Source organism: Daphnia pulex, chromosome 7 (genome assembly GCF_021134715.1).
Source record: "Daphnia pulex isolate KAP4 chromosome 7, ASM2113471v1".
NCBI classification, from domain to species: domain Eukaryota; kingdom Metazoa; phylum Arthropoda; class Branchiopoda; order Diplostraca; family Daphniidae; genus Daphnia; species Daphnia pulex.
Window position 1 is genome coordinate 9,271,290 of NC_060023.1, and position 27,610 is coordinate 9,298,899.

The 27,610-nt window shown below is 37.9% G+C and overlaps 4 protein-coding genes and 3 long non-coding RNA genes across 36 annotated transcripts; 2 read left to right on the forward strand and 5 right to left on the reverse strand.

The window, feature by feature from the left end:
- The first annotated feature begins 82 nt into the window (after positions 1-82).
- On the forward strand, positions 83-16,500 carry LOC124198046. 10 transcript variants are annotated; one of them, XR_006876425.1, is made up of 11 exons: positions 83-577; positions 11,564-13,307; positions 13,379-13,490; positions 13,593-13,642; positions 13,723-13,789; positions 14,038-14,181; positions 14,516-14,675; positions 14,739-14,886; positions 14,958-15,074; positions 15,150-15,345; positions 15,681-16,016. It is a non-coding gene; the product is annotated as an uncharacterized LOC124198046 (long non-coding RNA). The 10 variants fall into 10 exon arrangements; XR_006876426.1 differs by lacking the exon at positions 13,593-13,642 and adding an exon at positions 13,885-13,891 and having other exon boundaries at positions 13,973-14,181; XR_006876418.1 differs by lacking the exons at positions 13,593-13,642; positions 13,723-13,789 and adding an exon at positions 16,048-16,500 and having other exon boundaries at positions 84-577; positions 15,684-15,780.
- Positions 1,606-3,209, reverse strand: LOC124198044. Its single transcript, XM_046593685.1, has 4 exons — positions 2,806-3,209; positions 2,431-2,736; positions 2,102-2,327; positions 1,606-2,036 (listed from the first exon to the last, which is right to left on the reverse strand). The coding sequence occupies exons 1-4, from the start codon at positions 2,895-2,897 to the stop codon at positions 1,713-1,715; spliced, it is 948 nt and encodes a 315-aa protein (XP_046449641.1). The 5' UTR covers positions 2,898-3,209; the 3' UTR covers positions 1,606-1,712.
- Positions 3,363-5,840, reverse strand: LOC124198042. The gene is made up of 5 exons (XM_046593683.1): positions 5,450-5,840; positions 5,120-5,302; positions 4,786-5,002; positions 3,771-4,713; positions 3,363-3,698 (listed from the first exon to the last, which is right to left on the reverse strand). Exons 1-4 carry the CDS (start codon positions 5,764-5,766, stop codon positions 4,348-4,350), a joined length of 1,083 nt encoding a protein of 360 aa, XP_046449639.1. The 5' UTR covers positions 5,767-5,840; the 3' UTR covers positions 3,363-3,698; positions 3,771-4,347.
- Positions 6,346-7,900, reverse strand: LOC124198043. Its single transcript, XM_046593684.1, has 4 exons — positions 7,705-7,900; positions 7,378-7,623; positions 7,020-7,230; positions 6,346-6,941 (listed from the first exon to the last, which is right to left on the reverse strand). Exons 1-4 carry the CDS (start codon positions 7,821-7,823, stop codon positions 6,564-6,566), a joined length of 954 nt encoding a protein of 317 aa, XP_046449640.1. The 5' UTR covers positions 7,824-7,900; the 3' UTR covers positions 6,346-6,563.
- A 208-nt stretch (positions 16,501-16,708) lies between the features above and the next one.
- On the reverse strand, positions 16,709-17,754 carry LOC124198050. Its single transcript, XR_006876435.1, has 4 exons — positions 17,646-17,754; positions 17,454-17,552; positions 17,131-17,280; positions 16,709-17,059 (listed from the first exon to the last, which is right to left on the reverse strand). It is a non-coding gene; the product is annotated as an uncharacterized LOC124198050 (long non-coding RNA).
- Positions 17,755-18,414: 660 nt separating this feature from the next.
- Positions 18,415-20,156, forward strand: LOC124198049. 8 transcript variants are annotated; one of them, XR_006876432.1, is made up of 6 exons: positions 18,416-18,747; positions 19,034-19,158; positions 19,242-19,299; positions 19,373-19,396; positions 19,622-19,764; positions 19,836-20,156. It is a non-coding gene; the product is annotated as an uncharacterized LOC124198049 (long non-coding RNA). The 8 variants fall into 8 exon arrangements; XR_006876434.1 differs by lacking the exon at positions 19,836-20,156 and adding an exon at positions 19,465-19,537 and having other exon boundaries at positions 19,622-19,832; XR_006876429.1 differs by having other exon boundaries at positions 18,415-18,747; positions 19,373-19,764; positions 19,836-19,945.
- Positions 20,157-21,159: 1,003 nt separating this feature from the next.
- Positions 21,160-27,546, reverse strand: LOC124198047 (snake venom 5'-nucleotidase-like). 14 transcript variants are annotated; one of them, XM_046593698.1, is made up of 21 exons: positions 27,170-27,546; positions 26,996-27,062; positions 26,265-26,336; positions 26,075-26,200; positions 25,786-25,987; positions 25,501-25,698; positions 25,271-25,434; positions 25,099-25,198; positions 24,873-25,034; positions 24,697-24,806; positions 24,535-24,625; positions 23,421-24,457; positions 23,185-23,333; positions 23,002-23,113; positions 22,703-22,769; positions 22,601-22,607; positions 22,311-22,519; positions 21,817-21,976; positions 21,606-21,753; positions 21,418-21,534; positions 21,160-21,342 (listed from the first exon to the last, which is right to left on the reverse strand). In XM_046593698.1, the coding sequence occupies exons 1-12, from the start codon at positions 27,451-27,453 to the stop codon at positions 24,225-24,227; spliced, it is 1,809 nt and encodes a 602-aa protein (XP_046449654.1). In that variant the 5' UTR covers positions 27,454-27,546; the 3' UTR covers positions 21,160-21,342; positions 21,418-21,534; positions 21,606-21,753; positions 21,817-21,976; positions 22,311-22,519; positions 22,601-22,607; positions 22,703-22,769; positions 23,002-23,113; positions 23,185-23,333; positions 23,421-24,224. The 14 variants fall into 14 exon arrangements, with proteins under 14 accessions (XP_046449654.1, XP_046449653.1, XP_046449649.1 ...); XM_046593697.1 differs by lacking the exon at positions 22,601-22,607 and adding an exon at positions 22,850-22,899 and having other exon boundaries at positions 22,311-22,454; XM_046593693.1 differs by lacking the exon at positions 22,601-22,607 and having other exon boundaries at positions 22,311-22,454.
- Between the last annotated feature and the right edge of the window lie 64 nt (positions 27,547-27,610).

Below are 27,610 nucleotides of genomic sequence, written 5' to 3' on the forward strand. Positions count from 1 at the left end.
AAGCAGAAACGGTCCCAACGACTTGGTGACTTTAACGAGTTTCCGGAAATCAACCACAGATGGCTGAACTTGTAGCATGTCGTAGCAAGGTTTCGACTGCTATTTTTCAGGACCATATTTTAGTTACCTTGCTGTTTCTGTTGCATGCTGGTTGCATGTTGTGATAAGAAATCAAATACGGTGAACTGAAGCACGTTAAAGGGAAAAAAAAACATGTAGCTTACGTAATCGAGTAATCGTATGTCGACAAGTCAGTTGGAATCGACTAGAAACGCTGATGGAGGTGGTGCCAGTCGAGCTCTGCCCAAACTTGTCACTGTGATGTTTAACGCCCACCATTTTGAATTCGTTCAATCAATGAAAACTGTGCAAAGTTCCCGTTTTTTCCATGATACGGCTTCGTGAAGGTGATTTCGCCTACGATCAAGATGAACTAGATGTCATGAAGCAGGACATCATTCTGCTGAAGGGGATTTGTCTTCGGTGGAATCCATCCAGCCGATCCAGCCGGCACCGTTGATCGACAAGCCTGCCTTCGATGGATTAGATCTTCTTCATTACCATGCACTTTTCACAAGTAAGTCTTCTTTTATCATTTGGCCCTTTCGTCTGCTTCTTAAGCTCAATAAGCTCGAATGTAATTAGCGTAAGCAAATTAGCGAGGATATCATTTACTTGATACAGCGAGCTCAGAGATAATCGAGTGTGGTCAGCTGCAAAGGGATCGTTGATTGAATTAGAAATTCAAAAGACGCTTAGAAATTACCGGCAATTTTTTCCAGGAATATTAGAAATTGAATTGTGAAAATCAGCCAATGCTGGCTCGTGCTGACTGAAACTGGTTTCGAATTTGACAGAATGCAATATTTTCAACCGGTAGTACCGGTACACTTTTGATTCAGTGTTCCACCTGTCTGGGCTGACTCATCGATCAGTCCATATCCGGCCATGGACAGTAGCCATCTCCTGTTTGGAGACATTGAATGTTGACATGAAAGGGAAATCATCTCAATCTTTTGCAATTCCCTTTAACCCATTTGCGTCATATCCGTCGCCTCCATCGGCTACGATCGTTATAGTTTTCTAACTAATCTTTAAAATCTTTCCCAGTATTCTGTTGATAAACTCTTTTTCGCCCATGGCATTATCCATTAATGGATATCATTAGGATAGCTCCTTTTCTAGCGATTCTTCTTCCATAACATAATGTCTTGTAATTTACTGTCGGTGGTGCAATTGTGTGGGAAATAGTAAAAACAACAACAATTGGTGCAACGCAAAAATGAAAAAGCCCTTTGCTTATTGGCGCAGGTTTCATCGTCAGCCATGTCACTGAGGCAACCAGCAATCACCTTATCATTCATCAAGTCTTAAAGTGGTTGTCTCATTGAGCACCGAACGGTTTAGTGTGTCGTTATTTTGAGAAAATTGGTCGAAACATTTTTCTTGTTGTCTGATGCTGTCGAAATCGTCGCTGTGAGCTATATCCCGAATCATTCTTTAGCACATAATTAACACTATCGAAAAGACGTTGAACACAGTATACTTCAGTATTGAAACGCAGTTTGCACATTTGATTGATACAACACGAATAATGTTTTGCACTGTTTGGATAAAAAAAGGCAGTCATTTTATTTGGAAAACAAATATGTAACAGAATTGTACAGAGACCTATTCCAGCTAAGCCTAAGCTACACATCAATTCATTTTGTTCAACCAAAGTGTGCCTTATTACATCTGCCATTACGGCTGCGCCAAGAACCTTTCGGGCACTTAGGAATCGATAAGGAACCTGAAATATAATGCTCGGCTAATCGATGACTACAAAAAACCTGTAATTCTTCCTTGTCTTGTGCCAAATGGATTAGTTGCCCCTCTTCACACGGTCCCTGACTCCAGATTTCCCAGCATTTTTTGGCCATGGAAGGGTCGGGATTCCAGTAGACGTGCCGCCCGTCAGTTGGGCATCCTTCCGGGGCCGGCTCGCACTGCGGAGTGTTCTTAAATACGAACCATTGTCCATATGAACAGGGACCCTTAATTTTAGTGAGATAAACGCTGTTATATCTTAGTCAGGACAACTCCCGTCAAATTTGCTTACCTGAGTGTGTTGCTGATGACAAACGCCAGTGTCATCTGAAAATATAGATCCTAGTTCTGATTTCGCTTGATCTCCTATTAGCTCCAGACAGTCACAAATTCCTTCGTTATTTTCATCGTCGTAGAGTCCCATGTTTTCCGGACAATGTTCGCTCCTTTTTCTTGTACTGACGGGAAGACATTGGCCCTTGAAAAATGTCTCATCTGGGGATTCGCAATACCGATCACTTGAAATCGAAGAGTTGGTTTATTTACAGTTACTTGCTGCTTTGTTTTTAACTGGCCAGGTGTAACACTGCCATGATTTATTGATATTTTTCTTTGACTTACTTGACGAGATAAAGGATTTGAGCCATGTACGTTCTCAGAGATTCAAGCGACTCGGTAGAATTCACCAACAGTTCCGGGTTATTTACAATACGTTGCCATACAACTTTGATTTCCTTTAGCACAACTTGAGTGTTATTGTCGTCGCCATTGCCATATTCCACTGATTCGGTTAATTCACCTCCGAGACTTTTCAATATGTTCACTATCAAATAACTTTCGTTATTTTTGGTGTCATCAGCTACTGTTTCGCCTTCATTCACTTTCTCCTCGGTGAAATTTACATCAAATGAAATCTGACGTTTCGCCCTGGTAACACGTATAGCTTCGTAAAATTAGAAATTATGTTTTGATTATAAATTTGAATTTGATTCTTACCGGATCGTGTTAGTGTGTGATGTGCAGAATAATCCACAGAAAAAAAGGACAAAGAAGGTGAACTCGTGTAAAGTACTTAAATTCGGATTCATTTTGTTCAACTGACTAGCCCTACTCCAAACGTCAGAAATCCAGAAGCGCTCACTGCTAACACCTCAAACAAAATGCGGGCATTTCAGCTTGAGACTGAGAGTCAGAGCACTAAATTTTCGTTTCCTAAATACGTTGCTCGTTTAGATTACGACATTTTACCTTGTGAAATCTGCATCCATTTAAGGAATCAATATTCAAGGGGCTAAAACATTCTTTTGGGGCCAGGTTTCAGAAGGTCCCTTCAGCACGAACTGTTTTACAGACATATGCATAGATAAAAATCGGGATATGCAAATGAGTAAGTCTGCCTTCTAGCCACAAAGCCACACTTAGTGACCGAATGTCCATAAAGAGAATGCGGACCTTGCCGTGAGACTATTTAGTACCTTTTTAAAAAAAGATATGTGTATATAAGAAGGTGTGTGAAATGCTGACCTATCAAGTGTTATACCAGAACAGAGTAATGCAGAGGGGGGTATATATGTATTTTGGACATGGTAGGCGAGAATTCGTCTACAATACAACCAATCATGTTAGGTAATTAAATTAGGGGGAAGTGGTCGATTTCAAGTGCGAACAGATCATATAGGTCAAGTGCTTCTGGTGTAATATCTCCGAATTTTTGCGTGTCAATTCTTGTTTACCCAGGTCGTACGCGTACACATTTTCCACGTCGGTTACGGCGTCTATAACGCGGACATGGAGGGTTAGAATTAAGGGACGCTGGGGCAGCAGCACCAGTACTGACAAATATAGGCTTGAGATTTCGAGCGACTCTCTGATGAAGCTCCAGTCCACCTCTGAGAAACGAGACATCAAACGCAGATTTGATGTAAAATTTGCTATTTCAAAAGAATATTACGGGTATTCACCTTTGATTAGAGAGTGTGGCCAGGCAGAGAATGTCAGTAAACAACAGGAAGCACAACAGATAGCTTATTAAAATGCGGTTTGAAAATTTGCTGGAAATCATTCTGCAATCTACTAGACAGTTTGCAGCTACGGAACAATTCGGCGACTTGCTTTGTTTTTCAAGAGTGAGAATGAGATGGTGAGAACTGAGAAGTCACAACACCGAAATAAGTATCAACACTTATCCGATCGGACGTCCTTTTCCGGTTTCAATATGTTTTATCGCACCGGATTTCTTTTTCAAATTATGGCTTCCGAACATTGTTATGCAATATTGTATTAAACCAACCATAGCAGACGGTAGATAGGATTGAAACGGAAAATAATTGGTCCAAAATTAAGATTTTTCTTGGAAATAACGACACGAAAACTCCTTGTATTTTTTTATAACCCAGAAAAGGTCTAACGTAAAATTCATTAGCCGCTATATCCTGCTGTTGATTAATTCGATTAACGACATAAAGAAGTAAATTGTTATAACTAAGAGTAAAATTGTATGTCAGTATTGTATATCCCTGCGGTAGCGCCAGTAGTATTTTAGCCGAAGGCTCCTTTATTGGTACACTCCCCGCTGAAACTGCGGCGTGTTCCCATCCGGCATGGATATGAATGGGCACGGGACATTTGAGATACAATTTCTGAAACAGGAACTGAACAATGCACCTGTAATTCCCCGTCCGAATTATGCTCCGCCGTTAGAATTTGTCCTGATGAAGGACAGTGGGCACTGCTATTGATTTCCCAGCATTTTGACTCCGTTGAAAAATTATTTCTCGATCTGCTCCTCTTTTCACTCCGTTTACCGTAGACGTATGTCCCGTCAACGAAACATTTATTGGGAACCGTTTCGCATTGAGGAACTTTGTTCTTAATTACGAACCACTCCCCGCTGCGACAAGGGCCCTGAATAAACAAGAAATCAACAACTTCAAGTAACATTCAAGTTTTAAACATTTTCTAGCAAACGTATAAGACCTGAGTATTTTGAAAATAACATTTGCCAGTCTCATTTGAAAAAATTGGCAATAGACCGTTTTTTCCACTGATGTTATCGTAGCAGTCACAAAAACCTTTGTTATTCGGCCCGTCATGGAGCACCATATGGCTGTCAGGTGGACAGTGTACGTCACTTCCAATGGAATGACAACGATCCTTGTAGAATGTCTCGGTTGAATTTTTGCAACGTCGTATCCTGCAAATGACCATTTTTATTGACAATAACTTTCTGAATTAGGCTATGTAGTTTTCGCTCAGACTGTGATATTTTGATTTATCCAGAGCGTTGTCAAACTACTTATGAAGCCGTTACTTTAAGAGAAAAAGTAATCCAGCCATTTGCGATTTCAGTTCTCGTATTTCGTTATCGGGATTTTGCCAGTTGAAATTGTCTAACTTTTCCCAAATGTTCTTCATGCCAACTGCAAGACTTTTCAATTCTCTTTTGTCTATTTTCTCCAACTCCGAATCGTGATCCTCGTCATTACTGCATGACCTACCGTTGAATAATTTTAATTCAATTACTAGGAAATAGATTATAAACGAAAATATGGTGCAGTTAAGTTCGTTATACAGTAAAACTATGTAATTCAATTTAAAAAAACAAATCTTTAGTAGGTGCAGGTGGTTTGGAAATACATACTGTGCATCGGTTAGGTGACCCATTTTACTCAAAGCCTTGGATTTCCTGTCGATGTTTTGCCATTTTTCTTTCATAGAGGTTAAAATGCTTTCCATCAACTTGATGGAAATCGTGTAATCAGTTCCCATTTTTTCAAGTTCGCAGGCTAATGTGTCTACATTCTCACTAACGGAGGCTTCAGTCGTCGTAGAGGGACGACTTTCACTGAGAGGTCGCCTTTCCGGCCACAGCATACTGTTAGGATGCGGTGAACAAAAACACCCGGAGAAAATAAGAACAATACTTTGCCAGAAAATCAGGGTCCGTGTAAATTTCATTTTCTAACTTTGAAAGATGATACTACTATTCGTCTGATGATATCCAAGTCTACCAGAGAAATACTTTCTTATTTTCACCGACGCATTGTCTTTTAAACTATCAGAGCATCCTTGAGCAACAGACTGACTCACCCACCTTCATTTTATCTCTTGAAAATCTGCCAGAACGACTGTGTCCATCGTGTGATCTCTGCCAGCTTATCCGGTGATCTCTGCTATTCTCAATGTCCAAAAGAAAAGTTGGGCAATAAAGAGAAGAGGTTTTCTGTGCATTCGCATACTATTTTAATACGTTTTCCAATTTTCTGAGGCTATCAAACACATTTCTTCTCCGATATGGCGAGATGTCATGGCACAAAAAGATACGTCTTTTTGGTACTCGGGAATGGTGTCGTTTAGAACTTCTGTGTTTGGATTTTGGCTCCAAAACAATGATGGCTGTCTTGCCTGTTATATATTGTTATTTTCGATCTTGCTACTTTCGCCTAGTGAAACTTAATCCATGGCCGTCCATGCCAAAACTTTTTACTCAATAAAATTTGGTTTGTTTTAACGCTCATAAAAGAAAACCCCCATTTTAAACTAATCTGATTGTATTTCAATCATTCAAAATAACATTCAGGTTGAAAAATAAAGTTGACGAATGTTAGTGGGCTTGTGAATCATTTAGCGAAAATATGAAATCAGAAAATGGAAAAGTACAAAACGCAAATAGTTCAAATTGAAGTTAAGGCTTTTACAATTATTGCTTCTCTTCATTTCCAATGGCGTTATTTTAAAAGCGTGCATTTTGTTTTTCAGCCCCAAAATCCCCGGGCGCATTTGTCGAATCGGCTACGATAAGTACCCGCGTTACACGAAGGCTTGAACCCCACTGAAAATTCGGAAGTAGCTTTAACGTAATATTTTTTCACGTCGCAAAACACGCGCAAATTTCCGTCTTCTGATTGCTCAACTTGCGCGACTTTCACGCCGGATTGGGAAGTCATGCCGGATGTTTTACTGTTTGATTTTGAACAGGGACTTCCAATCTTCCAACACTTTGATGCTTCTGAACTTTTAAAATTTCTCATAGTCCCGTAGACGTGTTCACCATCAGCTGGGCATCCTTCGGGAATCAGCTCACATTTTGGAACGTCTTTCAGTACGAACCATTGACCAACATCGCAGGGGCCCTTATAGGGAAAACGACATTATTTTCGTTAAATTTGAAGTCCACTTTAAACAGCTTAAACACTCCTTGTACGGTATACCTGAGTATTTTGAAAGTAGCATTTACCGGTTTCATCCCAATAAATCAGCCGTAGGCTATTGTTGCCTTTGACGTCAGAATGGCAGTCGCAAAATCCTTCGTTGTTTGGACCGTCGTAAAGTTCCATATTTTCTGGGCAATCTTCGATGCTTCGGATAGGAAGACACTGATCCTTGAAAAAAGTCTCAAAAGGTGACTCACAGCGCCGATCCCTTCAAATTTGGTCGATTATAAAATGAGATCAACTTAAGGGTTAAAACGTAAGGGCGTCATAGTTTGTAACGCTAGCTCCAATTGCTCTCTCTTTTTATGCAAAAGGAAACGCCCCACATATGAATTGGATAGTAGAGCAACCGTACTTGGCAAGGAAAAGTAGTTTCGCTGTATAATGTGTGAGGTCATCATTCGAATTGGTGATGTCATCCTCTAACGAAAATGACACATTCATCGGTTGCTGCATTAGTCTTCGCCAAACATCTTTTATTTCTGTCAAAAGAGTCTCGGTGAGTTGGCGATCGTTGAACTCCACCGATTCTGTCAAGTCAGCTCCGAGACTTTTGAGATTTGTCACTAATATCTCACGGCCCTCTGCTGTAGTTTCATTTCTCTCGGATAAAGACAAACGTTAAAAAAAGGAAAGAAATTTAATATTATTTTTGCAATTACGTTAAAGATACGGGATTTACCTTGTGGATACAGAGAGTTTCAAAGAGCAGAAGGACTCGTTGAATAACAGAAGTAAAAAGAAAATGTTTTGCACACAAATCCGACTGCTGGGATGTTGGTTATGCAATGATTCCGCCATTTGCAATGCAACCGAACGTGAGCGTATGGTGCTGCCGAAGTCAACTTGAGCACTGAAAAGTAGAGTAGACTACAGTGCACAGTTGGCGAATTGCTGAGACGATCAGATCGTGTGATTGAATTGGCAATGCTCCAACACCGCTATGTGTAAACGTGAAAGTATTTATGGCGCAGGGTTTCTTCATAGTGAGACTGTTGATACGTATGTAAATGTATGCATACACCTTTAAAGATGTGTGTATGTGTGTGTGTTTTTTACTGGGCACACTTGAATTCACCTAACGTAACATTTGGAGAAAATGTAAGTTGTACATTACGTTTGATCACGAACAATTTGCCACCATCACAAACAAAAGTGGCATCTAATTATTTCTCAAATGATTCTTCTTTTTCGACGAATACGAAATGAAGCACTTTTTATTATATGAATCCAAAACCAAGGTAATAGTGCTGAAAAATACTCTATTAACGCTCGATGAACGAAATCAGCTACCAGTAGTATTTTTGTTCACGAAAAACTAACCTTGTAAATTTGCTCGGGTCATAAACCATAAACGGTTTTCGCAAAATATTTTTCAGAGGCATTGTATGCCTTTTATTTCAATTTTCCGTGTCTGATAAAGAAAAATGATAATCTAAATGTTGCTAATGCTAAGTAATAAAACACAATCAAATGTTGGTTTAGTTTTAAGATACTGTATTTTATTGGGGCATTGATTCACATGAAGGAAGCGAAGGAAAAGAAGACAAGAGAAAGAAGGGGAAACATAGAAAAGTAATCGGGTCGTGATACGGACGTTCACCTAACAAAACTTTAATTCGACACCAATCCGACGTTCCTTCAACAGCTAGCAACTATATTTCCGCAATGGTGCGAAAATATTTCGACGACAGGTAGCTAATGTATTTTGACCTAACCTAATTTAACCTACTTAAACTAACTTAACCTAACCTTAAAAACTAATTGTCGAAGTACTTTGGCATAGACTGTGTCTACGTATTCTCACACCATTGTGGAAATATAGTTGCCTTACGTCGAAGGTAACATCAAATGGGTGCTGAATTTCAAGTTTTGTCAGATGAAACTTCCAATATCCAACCCAATTCTGAAAGAAGAAGATGACGAAAAAGATGAAGAAGAAGAACAATACATGAAGGGAAATAATCAATGGGAAGATAAAGAATAAGATAGAAAGAAATATAATGAATGACAAGAGTAGTATTTTTTTAAGTTTTTTTTAGAGAGGGAGGGGGGAATACACGAAAAAAGCGAAGGACAAAAAGATAACGAGAAAGAAGGTGAAAAATAGAAAAGAATCGGGTCGGAATACGGACGTTCACCTAACAAAATTTTAATTCGACACCAATGCGACGCACCTTCAACATCTAGCAACTATATTTCCACGATGGTTCGAAAATATTTCGACGATAGTTATAGCTAATGTACTTCGACCTAACCTAATCTAACCTAACCTTAACTAACTTAACCTAATCTTAAAAACTAATTGTCGAAGTACCATTAGCATACACTGAGTCTACGTATTTTCGCACCATTGTGGAAACATAGTTGCTACCTGTTGAAAGAGCGTCAAATTGGTGTCGAATTAAAGTTTTGTTAGTTTAACGTCCGTATTCCAACCCGATTACTTTTTCTGTTTTTCCCCTTCTTTCTCGTTATTTTTTTTCCTTCGCTTCCTTCGTGTATTCTCCCCTCCCTCTCTAAAATAAAACTGAAAAAAATACTACTCTTGTCATTCATTATATGTTTCTATCTTATTCTTTATCTTCCCATTAATTATTTACCTTCATCTATTGTTCAACTTCTTCATCTTTTTCGTCATCTTCTTCTTTCAGAATTGGGTTGGATATTGGAAGTTTCATCTGACAAAACTTGAAATTCAGCACCGATTTGATGTTACCTTCGACATAAGGCAACTATATTTCCGCAATGGTGTGAGAATACGTAGACACAGTCTATGCTAAAGTACTTCGACAATTAGTTTTTAAGGTTTGGCTAAGTTAGTTAAGGTTAGGTTGGATTAGGTTAGGTCGAAGTACATTAGCTACCTGTTGTCGAAATATTGTCGCACCATTGTGGAAATATAGTTGCTATGGCTGTTGAAGGTGCGTCTCATTGGTGTCGAATTAAAGTTTTGTCGGATGAAACTTCCAATATCCGGCCCAATTTTGAAAGAAGAAGATGACAAAAAAGATGAAGGAAAAAAAGGGGAAGGTGAATTTAGGGGAAAGAAACAGGAAAGATGACAAGAGTAGTTTTTGTTTGTTTGTTTTTTGTTTTTTCTTAGTTTTAATTCCTCTTACTCGGCTGACGACGCTGCATCCCTAACTTTCCTTGCTTTTCTCCGTCGGTTGGTTCTTTGGTTTGTTTTTTGTTTACGGGTAAGAGGGTTGGTCTCACAAGGAGGAGAGTCTTCCGTCGGGTTCTTGACTTCAACAGAATTATCCAAGTGAGTTGTAGTGGTGTTCTGCTGGATTTCTTCAGCTATTGTTCTTTGTGAAGTCTCTTGAGACATATTCTGCTGGTGGACGGCCACGGCTTCAGGTACACTTGGTGCGTAACCGATTGATGGGGAAGCATTAATCCAATCGGCGACAAAAACGCCATCCATTGCTGTTGCAGGAACCGGCTCCTCTTCCTTCTGGTACGATCGTTGGCCGTTGATGAAATTGGCCACTTCTGCCTTGTTCCCTTTAAACATCATCGGGCAATCGGCCACTTCTATCAGTCCGTTATTCGAGTCAACTGTCGGCTGGTGTTGTTCGACTAAAGTCTCATCGTCGGTAAATTTAATATCAGAGACTTCAGTCGTCGCTGGAGTTATTGCGAAGTTGCTAGTAGATTGCACCGGCTCGTCACATCCTGATGACAATAGCTTGAAAGTCTCCGTTTCGCTTTCGGCAAACAATCGAAGGACTTGTTTGTTCTTTACTTTTAAGTCAATCAGGTTATTATCGAGTAGATTGTCAATTTCATCTCGATTGTTGTCAGATGAAATCCCAGATATAACGTCGAGGAGACGGTCTTTGTTTTCAATAACGTGTCTCAACTCTTTTTCCCTGTTGATCAGACGAATGTTTTCCTCTTCAAGGAATCCCATCGCACGTTTGAAGGCTTCCAACTCGTCTTGTGCGTGTTCAAGCTTGCGATTCTTGTTGGCAGATAGAGCGAGTTCTATTTGAAGTTTGGTAAGTTGAATCTTTAGATCTTGATTTTCAGCTGTAACTCTATTCTTTTCCGCAAGCTTCTTGATCAAACTGTTGTAGCTGTCGTCGCTGGTGGTAGAAAGACTAGTAACATTGGTGGTACCTTTTGGGGTCCCTAAGACGTCCGGTTCAACACTGTTAACAACTGATTGCGATGTGTTATCAATGCACTGACTGATGAAATATGAGATCATCCAAGCCATAAAAGATATAACGAAGTCAACAATCAAAGGCATTTTGAAGACAAGATTCTAAGCTTTTGTGAATTGAGTACTTGTTTTGAGAGTTTATATGGAATGTCTTGGCGTTGCCTCCTTATATAGCCTACGCTGGCAGAGGAATCCCAACTGCACGAGCTCATTTCCTATGTTTTTCTTAGCTATTGAATTAAATTTCTTCTGTTTAACATTTTATATTGAATTAAAATCGTAGTTCAAAGTATTACACATATTTTTCAACAAGTTTAAAGTTGAATACAATTAATTGTAATCCTTTTATTTTCATTTTTGAATGAAGGTCACAATTTGTCTTTCTTCACTGACGAGTTACTGGACCACTTTTCAGTGGTCGCTTCCGTCCACTATGACACGCACACACCTGTAGTCACTCATCACGAGATTATGCCTAGGTACTGGACAATTCACTTATCAAGTAGGTACATCCCTGTAAACATTTAGCCTTAAAGATAAGGAAGTTGTTTTGTGGCAGCAAAAATGTTGTGATTACTAAATACTAATGATAACTATTCCGAAAACTAAAGTCCACTTGTTAAATTTTCGATGGTTGCTATTTTTCTGTCTATTTTCTGTTTCTAAATTCGTTAGTAAGTGTGTAAATTTTCGTGTGACGCCGAAAAGAACCCATTAGTTAATTATTAATTACCCGAAGGGTTACTGGTCAAAGTTTCGTTTACAGTATGGTTTACATGGGCACCCTCAGTTCTCGTAACACAACATAGATGGCTGCACTAGTTTTTGGCAATTATTGATTGTAATCAACAATTTAATTGCATTTCAATGGCAGCAATCGGTAGCTTACAATTTTTTACATCTATTCTGAAAATTTGGCTGCAATCAATTCAGGCGTTTGATCAAACGGAGTTCTTGTTACTTTTTGACAGAATTTCAATAGCTGTTAGAGCAGACGATAACACAGAGACATGTGACAGGATGACAGCATCGTCTCTATTGAATATGACCAGCATGACCCAGGATCGAAGAAAAAGCGTAGAGTACCGCCGTTGATTGTTGGACCATCTCTAGCCTGTCTTATTTTTCTTTTCAAAATTATCATCCTGTTGGAGTAATATTGTAGGCTTATGATAGAATAGAAGTCACTGTATGTTATTACCTAACCGCACCTAACGCTATCAATCTCCAGTAAAAGAAGTGCTGATAGGTAGTTACTTACATTTAATTTTAACAACATCCGGTGTGACGTGGGGTGGCGGGGCGAAGCCTCCGCCGCAACAAAGTCACGCCTTACCCTTACGCCGCGCCATATCATATTAGGTTTTTGGGAATTGAATTTGTATTTAATGTTTGGATAGAAACATGCGGAAATATGCTTTTCATCTCTTTCTCGATTTCTGCATATTACATTCTTCCGGAAACTAAGGGCATAACATTTTTGTTTTAAATATTATTAATTAATCTTAATAATAGGCCTACCTTTATAACAGAATATTATTTTTATTCTATAACTATTCTATAGCTCTGCCTTTATAAAACTATACCAATACAGCAATTCTACTATTCCAACTAGTATACCCTTAACATCCCCTTCGGGTACCTTGCGGCGTACGTACGCTGCCTACAGTTAACACCTAGTTTATTTTCCGTCCGAGGTCCGACTCGAGTCGTCCGTGGATTCTAAGGGCTGTCACTAGGTGGCTAAATATTTCAGTGTGTTTAAGGATTGAACAATTCGACCCTAGTGTGTCAAAGTCCTAACTGCTTAGTCTTGTCTTTTCTTTCGAGACGGGCCACCAGACGGCGTCGGAGAACGTTAGCTTTGCGGGGTAATTTTCTTCTCTTCCTGAAATTGTTCGTCAGATAAATGGTAGCTACTTGTATTCTTTATGGTTATTGAAAATGAGATTATTGTGCGTGGTGAATATTCAAGTAACATGTTCATCAACGTGTACAATTTCGTAAAATGTCGTCTCTTGCTGTACGTCGCACGTTTCGAACAAGATGAGGTATTACCACGCCATTCGACTTCGATCAAGCTGAACCGAAAGTGAACTAATACAAAGCAAGTAAGTTAATCGTGGTATTTAAAGTTTTCGAAAAGCAAATGTGTCAATCTACCTTGATCTATTTGTTGAAGCATATCGAAGATCTTGCTTTTCTCCACGTGGTCGCTGCCGTGTCATGAAGATGCTGGTGCTGCCTCTTCTATATTGCAGGACAAATGTGATGCAAAGAAGAAATCTGAAAAGGTAATTAAGTACCTCTTCTACTCTTGATTTGTAAGCTTAACCAAGTAGGTAAGAAGTATTGATGTTGAAGACGATTGATATTTTTTCATACTTCCATACAAGACAGCAATTGTCAGGTTGATCAGAACGGACATTCCCATTAACTTTAAAAAGTAATCTTAGTGCCAAGTAAAAACCATAGATACCCATGACTATGTTTATTTTTCGTGTTTGGTTTTGCAATTTCCTTTAGGCTGAGATGCATTTGGCTTCTGCAGACATGTACTTAGGCCAATACTTGCTGGAATTATAATCTGTTGGTATGTGTAGATATAGTATCTGTTTAAAAATCCAGCCATGTGTGATTAAACTGCTGTCCATTTTGCTTTTACGTTGTATATCGTTTCCCGTGTAGGTTCAATGTGAGTACTATCCCATGCAGATGCTTAAGTTACATAAATATCCCTTCAATAGTGTAATTGATTATATAATTTAATTTTAAGATAAGACATTCCTTATGAAGAATTTAACAACATGACCACATCTAAGCTTCATTGCTGTCCTGCAGGAAGTTTTCTTGCAGCCAATTGGCGAAAGAGAGTTAAAATCAAGTTGAGCTGCGGCCCCTGGAAGCAGTCTACATTGCTGGTGTCATTCTGAAGTGGGGAAATGTTACCTGAAGTTTAAACAGCAACAAAGACACAATGAAATGGTAATTTGATTGTGATTATGGGTTGTAACTGGGGATGTCTGGTCAAGTCCAATTTAAATGTTGAAGTGGGACTAAGGTTTTTTTGCGAGGATAGATGCCTGCTTGATCAGCTTGTGCTGAGTAAAATTTTCTCTTTGATGAAACAAGAAATTCCAATTCCCTCAAACAAACTTATGGTGCAACCTTGTCTTATAATTTAAAGAATTTGCTGTATTTAATCTATATTTTAGGTTAAACTTGATGGTTATTTTCTTTCCTATTTTTTACTTCATGTTTGTTTTACATCTGGAACATGTTTTAAGTTAATCAATGGGTTTCGTTTTTTCCCCCACAGGTGACAACGTGATGCATCCTACGTATGTTGGTAATTTAAGGGCATGTGTCGAGCAGAAGGAAGACGAGTCTCATTTCATTTATTTCTGGGACGCTGTTCGAGGACAATTTTTAGTTATTTCTTGGTGATGAATGCCTTGACATTTTTCACCATCTAAATGGTATTTGCTTGTATTCTATATGTTCATTTAAAAATGTGAATGTTTGATGTGGTGAATTTACAGGTAACATATCCTTGGTTCATGTGATCATGTAGCCTGCTGTAGATATTCCAAAAATGTCGTCCCTTGTTGCATGACGAGTTTCGTCACATGAATAGGTATTTCCACGCCATTCGACCAAACTGAACCGAAAGTGAACCATTTAATGCAAGTAAGTGAATCCTATTAGATAAGACTTCTGAAAAGCCCATTTGCTAATTTATTTCTATCTAAATGTAAAAGCATGTCGAATATTTTGCCTTTCTCCATGGGTCCATGGGCTGTGTCATGAAGATGGATCTTTGAGAGGGTCACTACTGCATTGCAAGACAGAATGATGAAAAGAGGGAAAATATTAAGGTAAAGTACATGTAAGCTTAATAAAGTAGGTTAGTATTAATGATGTTAAAGATAAGTTTATCGGTTTATTTTCAGGTAAAAGAATCCTTTCCTTATCTGCTGAAGAATTTGAGAACACAGCAAAGTCTGGACCACATTTCTGTCTTGCAAGAGGTTTTGCTGCTGCAGCCAGCCATTGAAAGGGAGTTCAAATGAAGTTTAGTTGAAGCTCCTGGAAGCAGTCTACATTGCTGGTGTCATCCTAAAGTTAAACAGCAACACAGATAAGCTGGTAATTTGATTGTGATTATGTTTGTAATTGGGGAAGTCACATTAAAATGTTGTAGTGGGTAAATTGTTTTTAAAAGATAGGTCTTATTGAAAGAGTTGTCTGCTTGATCAGATTGTTTTAGACTGTAATTTTGTATTTGTTTCAACTAGAACAAACTTCTTTAAAAACTTTTGATGAAACCTTGTCTTGCAGTTTAAAGAATTTTCCTGCTGCTAGATTGCATTTGGTCTAGATTTTAATTTAAAGTTGACATGACATTTCTGTTTCTTTCATCACATGGTTTTTTACATCTGCTATAGGTTAAAATGATAATTAATGAATTTGCTTTTTCTCAGCAGTGTCAATGTGATGCTGCATACTGTCAATGGAGCTGGTGTTATCCACAAGTTTAGAAGCAAAACTAGAAGCACAGGTGCAAGAACACATCCCGAAATGGTAATTTGATTGTGATTGTTAGTTGTAACTCGAGAAATGTAGGCTTTTATTGAAATGTGTTAAGTCACAAGTTAAACTGTTAACCGACGCGGGATTTTAGCAGTATGATTGAAGTTATTGTGAAAGGATGGTGTATTGCATTATTGACGGAGTTCTAGATTGTCGATTTTCTGAGGAAGAAGTTATCAGATAAATTTCCTCTTAATTCTACAAACTATTTATGAAGTTTTGAAGTTGTATTATATCTATTTTTTGGGTTTCTGACAGGAAGGTGGAAATTTGCCGTGGTTTTGCAGTCTGCTGCCTGTTCAAGCTGTTGCTATCCTGGATTTTGCCTTAGTCCTTGAAATAGCAATGTTGGTGGTATCCAGATGTTGCTGTGGCAGTGTGGCAGTGAAATTCGGGTTGAAGATTAAAATATTTTCGTCTGATAAATGTTTATCGATCCATGTAGCGTATGATTGAAGTAACTTGATATTAATTTGCTATTCCATGTCACATGTTGCAGCCCGTGTTGGTGAGAGTTCTTTGACATTAAGTTCTATCTGCTGTTGATGTTGGTTATGATATTACCTTTATCCACATCCACATGATATCAAATTATTCCTTATTAATTGATGGCCAAACCTCCTAAGTCAAACCTGCAATCTTGTGTTATGTTAACTTCATTGTTTATATCTTATCACATTTCACTTGTAATCTATATAAATATAAATAATACACAAATAAAAAAATACTAATCAACTGAAATGCTTTTAATAGAATGAAATAAATCTAAATAAATATTGACCAATAAAATTTAAACAAATTAAAATATAATTAAACTTAAATAAGTTAACTTAATTAATTTAAGTTAATGTAATTAACTTAAATTAATGTAATTAAATTAAGTTAATGTAATTAAATGACTAAAATTTCACTGTTTTTAATCAAAATGGTTGTAATTTAATAAACAAAGCGTCCGGTACAAGACAATTGTTTTTCTGTGCAAGTTTTAAAACCAACTATACCCAAATAAAAGAAGCCTAACAAACTCCTTTTGTTTCATTTGGGTGATAAACTGCTTCTAAAACTTGCACAGGTAGTCAATGAAGACGGGGGTCACACTGCCTTAATTGACTGTAGCCAGGGAGATCAGACCACAGTAAAGAAGGGAGCCCAGATATACACTTGTGATTTATCTAACAACTACACAATCTATCAGTCTTGAATCACAGCATTCTCTTGTCAGCTTTTACCAATTGGATGAAGTCCATTAAAAGTAGCAAAGGAGTTACCCCTGTAGACAGAAAGAACTTTTACTAGGATGACAGTAATTTTTAATAAGATTTTAGCAACAGAAAGCCATACCTCAAATCAAGAGGGCCCGTTTTAGCTAGTTAGTTAGCTAGTTTTAGCAACTAAAAAGGGATATTCAAGGGTAGCAGCAATCGGGTTTACCACTGTATTGCCATTGTCCTTTTTCTTCAAAGGACATGACTTCTCATAAATTCTAAGAACCTGTAAATAAAAAATCAAGTCACCTTGTTCATAATTTGTTTCATCGATGTGCTTGATGTCTATCATGTAAAAGAATAATTAAACATAAACATTAGATAGACGTTATCGAGAACAATACTCTATTGTATATATATTTCAGAAAAATACTTGATCAAGCTAGTGTTAGTTGTTACCTCTGTCATTTACGCATTTGGATGACACATTCAGTAGGATCCCAGGATTTACAACACAATAGTTGACAGGTAGGCTGCATGCCACTTTCACATTTTCTCCTGGAAATTAATGAGAAATAGTAAGGTTATAAAACACATAAAAGGAAAAGAACACATGCCCAACAAATTACACACAAAATATATCCAATTTACCTACGAATTCTTTGGTAATTTTTGAAGAAATTAGCTTTAGCTGAACTGTTGATAACGAGCCGCCATAATTAGCACATATCAACACAATATTCTTTAGCGCCATCTATTTGACACGTCCAAAACCCACTTTCTAAAGGACCGACCTTAGATAGTAAAAAAAGTCATAAAAGTAATCAAAAAGACCATTTCTGTTCGCTTAAATTGGCACGGAGTGTTTAGAATTGTACAGAGAACAAAGCTCACTTGCTAGTTTTATGCAAATTTTTCGGAAGTATACCGGAAGTAGTCGATAGCGCCTCAACCATTGAGCTGCCGACCAAATAAACGTGATATTCGTGAGCTACGTGAAATTTGGGGTCGATTAAGTCTAATTTAAACGAAATCCAGAATTTGGCCAAAATCGAGAATTTTCCTGAACTATAGTTCAGGAAAATTTTCAAAACCGGAAGTACGAAAACGTACAAAACAAAACATGAACTTTACCACAAATTTAACGAGGATCACGAATATGTGGTTCTTTTGCTCCTCGAATGAATATTTACTGAACTACTGACTGAAAAGTAGAAAACCGGAAGTAGAAAAAAAAACTCATTATTAAAATTCTAACAAGTGAGCTTTGTTGCTGAAACAGAAAGTGACAGTTATCACCCAAATTTTTTTTAAAGTAGCATTGAGAAAATTCTTCAGAGATGTGCAAAGTAAGCGTATTTAAACCGATTCTAACAGGTAAAAAATGATTAAAAGCTATGCCGTCTAGCGTCAGAAAGAATAAACGTTTAAATGTAACATGAAAACAATGTCCGCTCTAGCTCGTTGACATTCAATTGAAAGAACTGGCAAACAAAGGTAACAAATAACTTTGATACTCACGTAATATTCTCCATGCAAATTTCATAAGAAAGCCACCACGCAGCATCACACATCACAAAAGACGAAATTCCCAAGGTGATATTGAACGCCACTTTAACTTCTACACTGAGGAGAAGGCACTCAAGACAGATATCCGTTCATGTTGTCTGCAACTGATTCTAGACGTTTCAGCACCTGGGCAACAGTGCTGGACTGGACAGTGGATTGCTGAAAGGGAAAACCATTTGGTAAGGTAAACCTGCCAGTTATTCAGAATGTGTTTCTATTCATTGAGGACACTACTAGGCCATGTACTACAAGGCAACAGCAAACATTAAATCAATCACAAATGATGGTGAAGATGAAAAATCCTTTCCACAAGCTACCCTATCTGACAACAACAGCATGTTCCTGGCTCATTTGATCCAGGGACTGGGCATCTTATTAAATTAATATTCACCTGTATCACCCTTTTAGCTTTATTCCTGTCATTCTGCACTTTACCTTACCTGTGATAAATCTTTCTTTTTTTTCTGTAGGTTTCGATGGCCATTGATAATTGAAGAGAAGCATTGGAATGCAACAGCTTGTCTGGCTTCGTCTGGACCTAAGTTACACCAAACAGAACACGGGATCTAAACAAATTTAGATTCAGATTTTTTAGGTAAGTTATTGGACCGTTTTTAATTAATAGATAACACAACATATAGCTAATGGTTCTTGTTGCTTTCTGACTTAATGTTTCAGCTTAAATTTCAGCTGAAGTTTTCGTGTGACCTAGGTGCTTGTGACAATAGAAATCAAGGTAATAATGCAAGCTATGTCTTCCAAAGCAAAATAGTTTCTACTGTCATTTGATTTTTATGATAATATTTCAGGTTAACTTCCCCTGTCAAATCATGGTAAATCTTCAAGATATTGATGCCTTACCCAGATCCAATTCTTTGCTGCTATCTCTTCTCTTTTGTAGATAACAGCAAAATAATGCTGCCACTCAAGAGGCTGTGGTGCCTGCCACCACCACAGTTCTAATTTAGGACAATGTAACATCATTGATAGATTGGAGATATTGCTTGCTGTTGCTATATATTGTTTGAAATTTAAATCTAAATATTCTCGCCTTTCAGGGCGAGATTCTCACCACCGTTACAATTGTTTGGAAACTGACAGCACTAACCAACGCTCACAGGTGGGCACTACCCTTGAATATCCCTTTTTAGTTGCTAAAACTAGCTAACTAACTAGCTAAAACGGGCCCTCTTGATTTGAGGTATGGCTTTCTGTTGCTAAAATCTTATTAAAAATTACTGTCATCCTAATAAAAGTTCTTTCTGTCTACAGGGGTAACTCCTTTGCTACTTTTAATGGACTCCATCCAATTGGTAAACGCTGACAAGAGAATGCTGTGATTCAAGCCTGATAAATTGTGTAGTTGGAAATATCTGACCACCCTTCTTTAATGTCGTCTGGACACTCTGGCTACAGTTAATTAGTGGCTACAGTTTCCTTGTCGCACGTATATATATATATATTTATATTTCTAAAGATTACAAGTGAAACGTGATAAGATATAAACAATAAATGATTAATGGGGTTTGACCATCAATTAATAAGGATTAATTTGATATGTGGATGTGGATAAAGGTAATATCATAACCAACATCAACAGCAGATATAACTTAATGTCAAAGAACTCTCACCAACACGGGCTGCAACATGTGACATGGAATAGCAAATTAATATCAAGTTACTTCAATCATACGCTACATGGATCGATAAACATTTATCAGACGAAAATATTTTAATCTTCAACCCGAATTTCACTGCCACACTGCCACAGCAACATCTGGATACCACCAACATTGCTATTTCAAGGACTAAGGCAAAATCCAGGATAGCAACAGCTTGAACAGGCAGCAGACTGCAAAACCACGGCAAATTTCCACCATCCTGTCAGAAACCCAAAAAATAGATATAATACAACTTCAAAACTTCATAAATAGTTTGTAGAATTAAGAGGAAATTTATCTGATAACTTCTTCCTCAGAAAATCGACAATCTAGAACTCCGTCAATAATGCAATACACCATCCTTTCACAATAACTTCAATCATACTGCTAAAATCCCGCGTCGGTTAACAGTTTAACTTGTGACTTAACACATTTCAATAAAAGCCTACATTTCTCGAGTTACAACTAACAATCACAATCAAATTACCATTTCGGGATGTGTTCTTGCACCTGTGCTTCTAGTTTTGCTTCTAAACTTGTGGATAACACCAGCTCCATTGACAGTATGCAGCATCACATTGACACTGCTGAGAAAAAGCAAATTCATTAATTATCATTTTAACCTATAGCAGATGTAAAAAACCATGTGATGAAAGAAACAGAAATGTCATGTCAACTTTAAATTAAAATCTAGACCAAATGCAATCTAGCAGCAGGAAAATTCTTTAAACTGCAAGACAAGGTTTCATCAAAAGTTTTTAAAGAAGTTTGTTCTAGTTGAAACAAATACAAAATTACAGTCTAAAAAAATCTGATCAAGCAGACAACTCTTTCAATAAGACCTATCTTTTAAAAACAATTTACCCACTACAACATTTTAATGTGACTTCCCCAATTACAAACATAATCACAATCAAATTACCAGCTTATCTGTGTTGCTGTTTAACTTTAGGATGACACCAGCAATGTAGACTGCTTCCAGGAGCTTCAACTAAACTTCATTTGAACTCCCTTTCAATGGCTGGCTGCAGCAGCAAAACCTCTTGCAAGACAGAAATGTGGTCCAGACTTTGCTGTGTTCTCAAATTCTTCAGCAGATAAGGAAAGGATTCTTTTACCTGAAAATAAACCGATAAACTTATCTTTAACATCATTAATACTAACCTACTTTATTAAGCTTACATGTACTTTACCTTAATATTTTCCCTCTTTTCATCATTCTGTCTTGCAATGCAGTAGTGACCCTCTCAAAGATCCATCTTCATGACACAGCCCATGGACCCATGGAGAAAGGCAAAATATTCGACATGCTTTTACATTTAGATAGAAATAAATTAGCAAATGGGCTTTTCAGAAGTCTTATCTAATAGGATTCACTTACTTGCATTAAATGGTTCACTTTCGGTTCAGTTTGGTCGAATGGCGTGGAAATACCTATTCATGTGACGAAACTCGTCATGCAACAAGGGACGACATTTTTGGAATATCTACAGCAGGCTACATGATCACATGAACCAAGGATATGTTACCTGTAAATTCACCACATCAAACATTCACATTTTTAAATGAACATATAGAATACAAGCAAATACCATTTAGATGGTGAAAAATGTCAAGGCATTCATCACCAAGAAATAACTAAAAATTGTCCTCGAACAGCGTCCCAGAAATAAATGAAATGAGACTCGTCTTCCTTCTGCTCGACACATGCCCTTAAATTACCAACATACGTAGGATGCATCACGTTGTCACCTGTGGGGGAAAAAACGAAACCCATTGATTAACTTAAAACATGTTCCAGATGTAAAACAAACATGAAGTAAAAAATAGGAAAGAAAATAACCATCAAGTTTAACCTAAAATATAGATTAAATACAGCAAATTCTTTAAATTATAAGACAAGGTTGCACCATAAGTTTGTTTGAGGGAATTGGAATTTCTTGTTTCATCAAAGAGAAAATTTTACTCAGCACAAGCTGATCAAGCAGGCATCTATCCTCGCAAAAAAACCTTAGTCCCACTTCAACATTTAAATTGGACTTGACCAGACATCCCCAGTTACAACCCATAATCACAATCAAATTACCATTTCATTGTGTCTTTGTTGCTGTTTAAACTTCAGGTAACATTTCCCCACTTCAGAATGACACCAGCAATGTAGACTGCTTCCAGGGGCCGCAGCTCAACTTGATTTTAACTCTCTTTCGCCAATTGGCTGCAAGAAAACTTCCTGCAGGACAGCAATGAAGCTTAGATGTGGTCATGTTGTTAAATTCTTCATAAGGAATGTCTTATCTTAAAATTAAATTATATAATCAATTACACTATTGAAGGGATATTTATGTAACTTAAGCATCTGCATGGGATAGTACTCACATTGAACCTACACGGGAAACGATATACAACGTAAAAGCAAAATGGACAGCAGTTTAATCACACATGGCTGGATTTTTAAACAGATACTATATCTACACATACCAACAGATTATAATTCCAGCAAGTATTGGCCTAAGTACATGTCTGCAGAAGCCAAATGCATCTCAGCCTAAAGGAAATTGCAAAACCAAACACGAAAAATAAACATAGTCATGGGTATCTATGGTTTTTACTTGGCACTAAGATTACTTTTTAAAGTTAATGGGAATGTCCGTTCTGATCAACCTGACAATTGCTGTCTTGTATGGAAGTATGAAAAAATATCAATCGTCTTCAACATCAATACTTCTTACCTACTTGGTTAAGCTTACAAATCAAGAGTAGAAGAGGTACTTAAATACCTTTTCAGATTTCTTCTTTGCATCACATTTGTCCTGCAATATAGAAGAGGCAGCACCAGCATCTTCATGACACGGCAGCGACCACGTGGAGAAAAGCAAGATCTTCGATATGCTTCAACAAATAGATCAAGGTAGATTGACACATTTGCTTTTCGAAAACTTTAAATACCACGATTAACTTACTTGCTTTGTATTAGTTCACTTTCGGTTCAGCTTGATCGAAGACGAATGGCGTGGAAATACCTCATCTTGTGGCGAAACGTGCAACGTACAGCAAGAGACGACATTTTACGAAATTGTACACGTTGATGAACATTTTACTTGAAAATTCACTACGCACAATAATCTCATTTTCAATAACCATAAAGAATACAAGTAGCTACCATTTATCTGACGAACAATTTCAGGAAGACAATTACCTCGCAATAACTCGCCCAACGTTCTCGGACACCGTCTGGAAATAAAAGACGGGCCCGGGGCTTTTGCAGTCAGGACTTGGACGCACTACGGTCGAATAGCTCAATCCCTAAACACACTGAAATATTTAGCCACCTAGTGACAGCCCTTAGAAATCCACGGACAACTAGAGTCGGACTCGGACGGAAAATTAAAAAAAGGTTAAATCTATTGCCACCGTGCCACGACATAAATAATGTTGGGTTCTTTTCGGCGTCACAGGAACACTCATACTTATTATCGAATTTAGAAAATGACAGTAGATTAAAAAAAAACGCAATTATCGGAAATTTAACAAGTGGACTTTGTTGATGGAATAGTTATAGTCAGATATCACAAATAAGTTACCACACGATAACTGCCGATCATTTTTACCGGGATGTCCCAAGTAGCTAAAACTGACTAATTTGAAATTAGTCCTAGAAATTAGTAATTTCTAATTTGACAGCTGAAAATTATCAAAGGCAAAATTTAATAAAGCCATCAAGCGTTATTAGAAAAAAGAAACGTAGTTACAAGTAAAACTTCGTTTGCGCGCAAGAAGGGCCTGATTTTTGAATTATAGTTTATGTAACTATTGTAAACAATGTTCTGTGACAAGGTTATAAGAAAAAACACTATATTACATTTTATTTGCCTATTACTATTAATAAGGAACTTTGATAAATTAAAAATTAGTACAAAAGGGATATATTAAAAAATGTTGGTAAAACTTATCTCATCAGCAAATGATTTCATACTGATGAAATAATATTATGTTTTTGATATTACTTAATCATTGTTTGGGAGAGCAGTAGTAGAAGTGCCGTCAATGAAGATATGGGAACAGCGGAAGTTGCGAAACCAGAAAGATTTGTTGATCCTGAATTCGCATTATTTTTGGTCTTTCCACAATCCATAAGATTTGTTTCATTGGCAAAGCGGATTCGACCTTCCACACCTGTCGTAATTGGTGAAATCCTTTCCATGTAACCTATAATCGTGTCTACATCGAGACTACCTATAGCGAAATCAAAATAAATAGCGAAGGATCAGTGAGATTTCTGACTAAACGAAATTGAAATTTTTAGGTGTCACCCGTAAGTGTATGTTCAATAATGTTTCCTTTAATGGCGAAACCGTCCCCTCCACCCGCAAAAAAGCTAGCCACAGCGATGTCGTAAGTTTCCTAGTAATTGTGCAATTACAATTTCAGAATTCATATTAGTATTTTTTCCCTGTAAAATGCATTAAATGAACCTCAGGCTGTACGGGACGATAAATTGGAATGCGGCAATTATTACAACGAGCTAAAAGTTCCATTACTCTGTCCCCTTTGGACCTAGAGATGTCGTAGACAACACGGACACCTGTTGGGGTCAGTATAACAGGGTTAAACAACACAGTATGGAAATAAGGTATCGCCACAAATTCACCTGCAACCTGCAGAAATCCACCGAAAGGATCCAAAGCTTTAGGATCATAATCGTGCACAGTAAACTCGAAAATATTCTTCAGCGTTTCGCCGCTGATTTTGATAATATCGACCGTATTACTGAAAGGAGCGACAGCAAGGAGATCGCCATAAGTGATGGATCCTGTCAATCAAAGTTAGGCCATTGAATCCATCAAATCGAAACTAAAAACAATAATTCAACCGACCATTTTGAGCACGTTCGTCGATAGAAGCCCGAATTCCTCCGCTGTTGACGAGAGCGATAGCTACTTTATTCCACTGGCCCTCGCCTGCAAACTTAGTGAACTGCATTGAAATAAAAGGCATCATTAAATCATCGCATAGCATTTTTCATTATAAATCAATTCGGTTGTTTACCAAATCGACGTACGCGTCAGCTAGGAAATTTCCGAGATTGCATTCAACCATTCGACATGACAGGCGATTTCCGTCTAAGAAAACCCGAGTTTTCCCAACTTCCTTTTCGGATAATGCTTCAACTTCTTTACGAAAAGGAATTAATTCCTGCAAGACGCTCGGATCTGTTGGAAAGCTTTGATTAAGGCACAGCGTTGATCAATCAAATTTGGCTTGGCATAAAATACTACCTTGAGGTATACTCTTATCCATAAGAATAGGGAGACCTGCTGTGGCGATGACCTCTCCTTCATCGTTAAATGTCACCATCAAGTTGCCCAGGTATTTGCCAAACGCAAAAGCTTGGACGACTGGCACACTTTTCCCAGATGGCTGTTTCACCATAGTCGGATACGGCCCCTGTGGCTCTTCGATTGATGGAGCCGGACCTATAACGAATAAGAAAGTATTAAACACTCAGAATAAAGAAAACAAAAACGAGCCAATAGATTAGACTATAAAGTTGTGTGCGCTACCATTCCACAGAAAAGTGTTGGTATGACCGCCTACCACCACGTCGATGTCTGGAACTTTTGCAGCAATTTCCATATCTTTTAGATAACCTGCGTGACCGACTGCAATCAAAATATTGACTCCGCTCTTCTTGAGGCGTTCCGCTTCATCCCGAACGCCCTGAACTTCGTCAAAGATTTTGACGTTACCCGCGGAGGAGATATACTGCACAATTTGTCGTAATAAGCCAAAGGAAACACATTTTTAGGTTTTACAGATTCGCCGGATTGTCTAAAGGTAAACTTATATTACCGTTGTTTCTGTAGTCAGATAACCAATAATTCCAACACTTTTTCCTCCAACTTGCACGACAATCGATTTAGAAATTTTCCCCTGTAGCCGAGGTTCATTACTGCTGTCAATATTGGCTGCCAACACCTTATATAGAAAATATTTTAAAAAATTGTCTAAAATTATTTCAAATACACATTTGATTGTTTACTGGGTGGTTGGCAGATTCCACAAATGGTATAAGCCCGTCAACTCCATCGTCAAATTCGTGATTACCAAGCGACTATAAAAACAAAGGAATTGAATGAAAAAGCAATTAATACAGGGAAACACACAATCACATTAAAATCAAACCAATGGGTGGTGAAAGAGCATTAGCAAGGGGATAGTAGTAAAGGAAGTAAACAAATCCTTATTAAAAGGCTTTCACGACCACGTACGTACCGGGAAGTGGGGCGTTTCCCCATTTATTGTGGTGAAATAAAAGCACAAAAACGTTTTACAAAATCCGGTTTTCCCCCTACGTCAAACATCATTACCGTACGTGATAGATCAATAATTCACAAACAAAAAAAAACAATGCTATCGGGATGTGTACACATTTGAATCTAACGCGCCACACGGATGGGCGGCAACCACAACCAGGTCGATGAACAAGGAAAAAACACACTAAACATTTTGACTACAAAAAAAAAATAAACAATAGGGAATTCAGCATAACCTTCGTTGCAAAATCATCGGATTGGAAAGTGACCATTAAAAACGATGACGTCTGGTAAAAAATTTAGACAACGAAACTAAAAAGAGATAAGCAGCAAGTCGACAGGCACTTCTTTGAAAAGATTTCGCTAAAAAGTAGGCCACAACCAGCCCACGATCGTATCGCTGAAGGGTTCGTACGTTAGGAATTTGAGAGTGAAAAGTAAACAAAAAATAACTTACCATGGCGGTTAGGTTTAGCATGTTTCCAAAGTGGCTAACGGCCTTCCATTTGTGGATGCTATACCAGCTGCCGAGCGGTGACGGTGTGTCAATAAACCGAATGTAAAAAAAAAAAGCAGAAAGAAAATTCAGATTTCAAATTTGCCGCAATATTTTTAGATGGATGAGACTCACATGGTGCCCTGGAAGAAATCGCCAGCGTTGAGAAAAATCGTGTTCGGATGCTGATTCCGGATTTGTCGCGCTTGGTGGACGAGACGAGCGTAGCCGCCGAAACAATTGCCTTTATCCGAGTCCTGTTGTCTGCAAGTCCCTGCATTTTTGTTGGCCTCGTCGAAACGGCAGTGAATGTCGTTTGTGTGCAAAATGGTCAAATTGAATGAAGCTGACGTCCAATGGACAACAAATAGAAACAGCCATAGAAGCGGCAGAGCGTTGCGTGTCGATAAGGTTCGCATTTTTCACTAGACTGTGAAAACGCTAAGCGCTTCACGTTATGTTTATACTCGGATTTACTGAGAGGCGTCACGTGAAAAATTTCCTATTCACTTTCGTTGGCCTTGGCAACTAACCCACGCCCAATAAACGGTCGACTCGAGCTGCGCTCTACGGCAG

Coding starts and splice junctions, on each gene's coding strand:
- LOC124198044 (XM_046593685.1), bottom strand. CDS start 2,897: ATGAATCCGAATTTAAGTACTTTACACGAGTTCACCTTCTTTGTCCTT. Junction 2,737..2,805: donor TCACACACTAACACGATCCG/GTAAGAATCAAA, acceptor ACGTGTTACCAG/GGCGAAACGTCAGATTTCAT. Junction 2,037..2,101: donor GTCATCAGCAACACACTCAG/GTAAGCAAATTT, acceptor ACTAAAATTAAG/GGTCCCTGTTCATATGGACA.
- LOC124198043 (XM_046593684.1), bottom strand. CDS start 7,823: ATGGCGGAATCATTGCATAACCAACATCCCAGCAGTCGGATTTGTGTG. Junction 7,624..7,704: donor AAACTCTCTGTATCCACAAG/GTAAATCCCGTA, acceptor TTTATCCGAGAG/AAATGAAACTACAGCAGAGG. Junction 6,942..7,019: donor GCTACTTTCAAAATACTCAG/GTATACCGTACA, acceptor TTTCCCTATAAG/GGCCCCTGCGATGTTGGTCA.
- LOC124198047 (XM_046593689.1), bottom strand. CDS start 27,453: ATGCGAACCTTATCGACACGCAACGCTCTGCCGCTTCTATGGCTGTTT. Junction 26,201..26,264: donor TGGAATCTGCCAACCACCCA/GTAAACAATCAA, acceptor TTTCTATATAAG/GTGTTGGCAGCCAATATTGA. Junction 24,626..24,696: donor ATCGTCCCGTACAGCCTGAG/GTTCATTTAATG, acceptor CACAATTACTAG/GAAACTTACGACATCGCTGT.
- LOC124198042 (XM_046593683.1), bottom strand. CDS start 5,766: ATGAAATTTACACGGACCCTGATTTTCTGGCAAAGTATTGTTCTTATT. Junction 5,303..5,449: donor GGTCACCTAACCGATGCACA/GTATGTATTTCC, acceptor ATTCAACGGTAG/GTCATGCAGTAATGACGAGG. Junction 5,003..5,119: donor GGATTACTTTTTCTCTTAAA/GTAACGGCTTCA, acceptor GGTCATTTGCAG/GATACGACGTTGCAAAAATT.